General features: G+C 45.1%; 1 protein-coding gene across 1 annotated transcript in view; it reads right to left on the reverse strand.

Annotated features, from left to right (window-relative positions):
* The window catches only part of ELP5 (elongator acetyltransferase complex subunit 5), a 5244-nt gene extending 2180 nt beyond the window's left edge, over positions 1–3064 (reverse strand). Inside the window, exons 1-5 of the mRNA XM_072399172.1 lie at positions 2698–3064; positions 2142–2202; positions 1568–1648; positions 969–1192; positions 443–612 (exon numbers count right to left, since the gene is read on the reverse strand). Of these exons, the coding sequence (XP_072255273.1) occupies positions 443–612; positions 969–1192; positions 1568–1648; positions 2142–2202; positions 2698–3049 (888 nt within the window). The 5' untranslated portion in view covers positions 3050–3064. The remainder of the gene's footprint in view (positions 1–442; positions 613–968; positions 1193–1567; positions 1649–2141; positions 2203–2697) is intronic.
* Positions 3065–6303: the final 3239 nt, after the last annotated feature.

A 6303-nucleotide genomic window follows, 5' to 3' on the forward strand; every position in this document is an offset into this window, starting at 1 on the left:
CAGCCGGATCCAATGACATGGTTGGACTACAGCCGGAACCAATGACATGTGTGGACTACAGCCGGATCCAATGACATGGTTGGACTACAGCCGGATCCAATGACATGGTTGGACTACAGCCGGATATAATGACGTGTGGACTACAGCCGGATATAATGACATGGTTGGACTACAGCCGGATATAATGACATGGTTGGACTACAGCCGGATATAAGGACATGTGTGGACTACAGCCGGATATAATGACATGTGTGGACAAAAATCCAACCAAATGTGACAAGTTTAAATGTTCTGCCCAGAGGTTGGCTGGTTGCAGAGATCACCAGAGAGACACCTCTGGCCCCTCTGAAGCTGGGGCCCAACCCTCGTGATCTCCACAATGTAATCTGATGTTAGGTTGCCCAGACATAGAGCAAAAGGGAAATTCCTAGACAGTACTTACGCCGGTGACAACTTTCCCGGATCTTTTGCGCTGTGTGATGGTGACCCCAAGTTGTTCTCCACCATCTGTCACATCAATCACAGAGTCACAGAGAGTGCACACTGACCCCACCACTCCAGGATCATGTAAATCTGCGTGCAGTAATGTCAGGACTCGCATGTCATGTGACCCTGAGGGGAAATCACAGAGCAGTCAGCAGTATGCACTGTACAACTGAAAGTATTTATTACAATGACACCAGAATAGGCCTTGTTGTGGAAGCAGTGGTCTCTGTGCTGCAGTGACATGTCCAGTACTTCCACACACACACACACACAGCAAGGGTTCTTCTCACAGGCTATAAATGGAGGGGCAGACACAGGCAGATGGGGTACTTAGTGGGTGGAAGTAAATATGTCAGCCCCGCACCAAATAGTCAGAACCATACTGTGACACCAAACCCGATGTCTTTCATCATCTTATGGCCGTTATTTATGTTATTGTATGCAGGGAGCGATGGGACAACAATTGTACAACATTCACTCACCTTCCTTCATCTGTGGCCGGCATAATTCTCGCAGCGTGTGGCAGACAGACGGGAGAGGACATCGGGCCAGGATCCAGCTCAGGGAGTCCAGGACGATAGTGACAGGCGTGGAGGAGCTGCTCACCCGCTTTCTGATTGTCCTTGCAGTGAAATCATGTAACGTCAGGGATTGTGAGTGGTTTCTCCAGTGCAGGGGGTCAGAGAAGCCATCATGGAAGGAGAAGCTGATAGAAGGTGACAAAATGATACACAACTCACAGAGAAAACACATTCGGCTTTTTGGTAAACCTCCCGGGACTCCTCCCAGATATTCAATAAAGCTGTGATTGTCTCTAACCCTTCAGACACAGACATTTGTGGTGGTGAGGAGCCCCAGCAAGTTACCGAGACACCAAAAAAAAAGGACCCAACCAGCACCAATAGGGGGCAGCACATAGCCACAGTGGTACAACGGGAGATTCTTCCATCCTCACCTATAAATCAGCCAAGCACCCACACCAGCTGATCTACAGCCAGGACCAAGAAGAAGTCTTCCATTATCTTGCTCCCCAGGCTTCACCAAACAATTCTTCTATATCTTCACCTGAAACTCCGCTTACCTGGACAAAATGTCATCGGGAACTCCGGCTAAGAACTCCTCTGCTGGAAACTCAAAGCTGAAGATGTGAACATGCTCACCTCTGGAAAGAAAAACCCCAAAAGTCCATAAGTGTTCTTTCATCCTTCCCTACAACAGCCCAATGATCCCTCCTCCCCCCATAAAACACCCTAATGATCCCTCAACCTTCCCAACAACACCCCAATGATCCCTCAACCTTCTCCACAACACCCTGCTGATCCCTGCTCCTCCCCCCATATAACACCCCAATGATCCCTCCTCCTCCCATATAACACCCTGATGATCCCTCAACCTTCCCAACAACACCCCGTGATCCCTCCACTTTAACTACAACACCCCGTGATCCCTCCCTCTTTTAACTACAACACCCCGTTGATCCCTCCACTTTACCTACAACACCCCAATGATCCCTCCTCCTCCCATATAACACCCTGATGATCCCTCAACCTTCCCAACAACACCCCGTGATCCCTCCACTTTACCTACAACATCCTGGTGATCCCTCCTCCCCCCATATAACACCCCCGATGATCCCTCCTTGCATTTACACCAACCTTTGTACTGAGGAAACAATCAGGCTGTGGAGCAGTTTGCGGCCACTGATAAAGGCGGAGTCTGTGGACAGAGAACACAATACAGACTTATAGGAATATTTTCCGGGGACTATTAGAGACTCTGATCCCTGTGTGGGAAATCTCCCAGGTACAATACCCCAATAGGTGGGACCCCTAGACTCACATCAATGTCTGCCATATTGAACAGCAACACTCACCAATAAAAACTGACACAGGCTAAGGAGAGCGCTTCTGATTTTGAGGACACGCCCACACTGACGTGACACGCCCCCGCGTACCAGAAGTTTAAACTCTGAGTGGGCTGGAAATAAGAAATCCCTGGGATCCGTAAGCCCCGCCCCTTACTGTGATTGGATAATATGGAGCCCTCCTCCTGGAAGTTTATGCAGAATTACATTAGTTCAATACAGGGAAGATTAGGGGCGGGTCAAGGGGGCGTGGTAATTACTAGGGGAATGTAGAGGCGGGGCTCCGTACTAGTAATAATAGGGAGGGGGTGCAGCCACTGTGCAGAGCAAGATGGTAAACTTATTACCTGTTATAACAAGGACTCCTGGGGGCCCCGCCGTCTTTAGCTCTTGCAACATGCTGCTTCGAATCTTTAGCCGGCCGGGCTGGATGACGTCACTATGGTGCGTCCTCCATACACACATCAGGTGGAGCAAGATGGACGCCGGGCGCCATTTTCCAGCAGTAGCCACAAGATGGCGTATGGTGAGGGGCGGGGTTTGTGTTGTGTGTTCAGGGAGTGTGATTGGCTGGATGGCAACATTGGGCGGGGATAGTGACACAAAGCCGAGTGGCGGATTACACCTAGTGTTAGAATATCGCCCGATATCAGCCCGTAGGAGAAAACAAAGAAAAGCCCAGGAAGAGGTTAGGCGCATCCAAAGTACACCTCATATATCTAAAATGTCGTTATTATTAGTCTATTCACATACATTGAAATGTCATGTGATCTGACAGAAATCACGTGTTTTACCAAGCATTGGAGGGGGTGGGGTTCTCTGCTCGTAAAGTGACAACACTGATCAAACCATAGTGGCAATACAGGAAGTGTTGTCACCCAGGGTTGGAAAGTGTGTGAGGGCTGGACAGGTGAAAAGAGATTAACCATGATTCCCCTTCATATATCAGTATCACATGTCCATCTATTGTCATTTTATATTATCGCCTCCATTATACTGCACCATCACTATCCTAAATCACCATTATAAAATATCATATATCATACATGACCATTATATAATATAATCCATCATACATCACCATCATATATTATAATCCATCATATATCACCATTATATAATATAACCCATCATACATCACCATCATATAATATATAATCCATCATACATCACTATCATATAATATATAATCCATCATACATCACTATCATATAATATAATCCATCATACATCACTATCATATAATATAACTATCATATAATATAATCCATCATATATCACCATTATATAATATAATCCATCATACATCACTATCATATAATATAATCCATCATATATCACCATCATATAACATAATCCATTATACATCACTATTATATATTATAATCCATCATACATCACCATTATATAATAAAATCCATCATACATAACTATCATAAAATATAATCCATCATACATCACTATCATATAATATAATCCATCATACATCACCATCATATAATCTATCATCTATTACCATTATATATTATAATCCATCATACATCACCATTATATAATAAAATCCATCATACATAACTATCATAAAATATAATCCATCATATATCACCATCATATAATATAATCCATCATACATCACCATCATATAATATAATCCATCATACATCACTATCATATAATATAATCCATCATACATCACCATCATTTATTATAATCCATCATACATCACTATCATATCACCTACCTAGTGTACTGAGTCCAGAACACCAGGAGACCCTCATTCCACCTCCAGACCTTGAGGTCAGAGTTAGGTCCACCACTGAGATAGCTCATTGTGCCACCAGAACACCCACCTAGTGTACAGACCACACCATAGTTGTGTCACTAACAGGAGCTAACAATCTAATGTCCCTCCCATAGTCATATATCATTATTGTAGTCTAAGGTTAATTTAGGGGGAAGCCAATTAACCTAACTGCATGTGGGAGGAAACCCACGCAGACACGGGGAGAACCTGCAAACTCCATGCAGAGAGTGTCCTGGCTGCGATGTGTAGGCAAGTTTGAAAAAATGAGTTTGAAGAAAGTAGGAGCAAACCAAATAGGCCAAAGAAGACCATTCCAAAGAGTTGGGACAGCTTGGAGCCGTGCATGTGACGAAGTTATGAGGCGAGGAGAGCAGCTAAGAGTATATTTTTTTACCAGATCAGAAATGTAAGGGCTCGGTGGGCAGAGACATCATGTCTGATAGTAGGTGGCAATGTCTTGGGCAGAGAAGGATGTTGTGGGGGCAGTAGGTGTGGGGTTTAGGAGGTAATTGTAGAGTAGAGGTTGCGTGGGTTGGAGGCTTGGGAGGAAATGACTGCAGAGAAATAATTTTGCTTGGTGACAGTGAGCTCTGAGTTGGAAGTTTTGTAGCTTGGCTTTGTAGTCCATGAAGTCAGCGCTGAGGCCAGATTTCCTCCACTTGCGCTCGGCTGCACGAACAGACTATTGTAGCTGTTTGGTGTGATTGTTGTGCCCGAGTCGGGGGTTAACAGAATGGGGGTAGCGGAAGGTGGCAGGGGCAACTTTATCCAGAGAGAGCATGGTTGAACCGAGTGGCAGCTTTTTTCATAGATGTGATTTTAGAGAGGGAGGGGGTTAGGGACGTAAGGCAGTTTAGGAATAGGTTGCGGTCAAGGTTACAGATATCTCTCTGCCATTAGGATGTGGCAAAGGGGGGCAAGAGTTTGACAGGTCGAAGGTAAGGTTGTGATCAGAAAGGAAATGGCGAGTTTAGAGAAGACCGGGTCTAATGTGTGTTTGCTGATATGTGTCCAAAGGAGGAGGTAATGGAGAGCAGTTTGGCTGAGCTCTTCTACTGCAACATTAATGTTCCCGAGAATGAGGGTGGGCAAGAAGGTGTCAGAGCCAAAGTTATCCACAAATTGTGATACTGACCAATCACAGACTGAGGACAGGGTAGTGACCAAGCTGCCATCGCTGACCTCCTCCCATGAATGCTAGATTTCTTCTGGTCATGCTGCTTCTCTGACGTCTTTTGATTGGAACATAGACATGTGCAGAGCATGCCTCACCCCTATTCAAACATCTGAAGGGAAGCCGTCTTTATTGGCGATAACCAGACATGGTTTGTCACACATCAGACAAATCCACCTTCTATTTCTCCTGGACTACAGATCGTAAACCACGTAATCTTATCAGATCCCAGAAAGAATCCACTGTATAAAATTTCAACAGATCAGCAAGGTACACATAATATTTTTGTACAACACTGCATATTATGTTGGCACTATATAAATCCTACTTAATAATAATGGGGATCAGGATATTTCCATTCTCTCCCTGGAACCTGCAGGATTTGAACATTAAAGACATTGGAAAATCTTTATGTGTGGAGGAGATTTGTGGGGTGACTCAATAGGCTGAGTGAGATTTAGGTTGAACACATGCTTTAGGGCCACAGCTTTGTGAAGCGGTCGATGAAGTCCCCTTAGTGACCACAGCCACCTAATACAAGCGGTTTCCTATTGGTCAGTATTGTACACTTCCTGAAGGCAAGACCCTGGAACAATGATGGGGAATGCCTGGATTCTCCAACTTGTAGGCCGTTTTCTAGAACAGAGGTTTCTTCTTACATTGCTGGCCAGTGGGAAGAATGTCACCCTTACAAATAGCCAAAAAGATAATTGGTGTCACATATACTGACCTAAGAGGTGCAAACTGTTTAAGGAACCCCCAGCAACCTCTAGAGGAACCTTGGGTGATAAAGCTGTCAGTACCAAGCATCCACCATGTGGCTTCTCTGCATGGTCAAGAACACGCAGTGGCTTGGAGGCCCTCTGACCAACAGCGCTCATGGAGCTCACATACAACATGGGGTGAACAAGAGGACAATGAGAAGGTAGCCATTTGAGGAACCCCAACATATGGCTTCCTTTCCATTTCGATATT

This window comes from Pyxicephalus adspersus, chromosome 2 (assembly GCF_032062135.1).
Source record: "Pyxicephalus adspersus chromosome 2, UCB_Pads_2.0, whole genome shotgun sequence".
Lineage (NCBI taxonomy): Eukaryota > Metazoa > Chordata > Amphibia > Anura > Pyxicephalidae > Pyxicephalus > Pyxicephalus adspersus.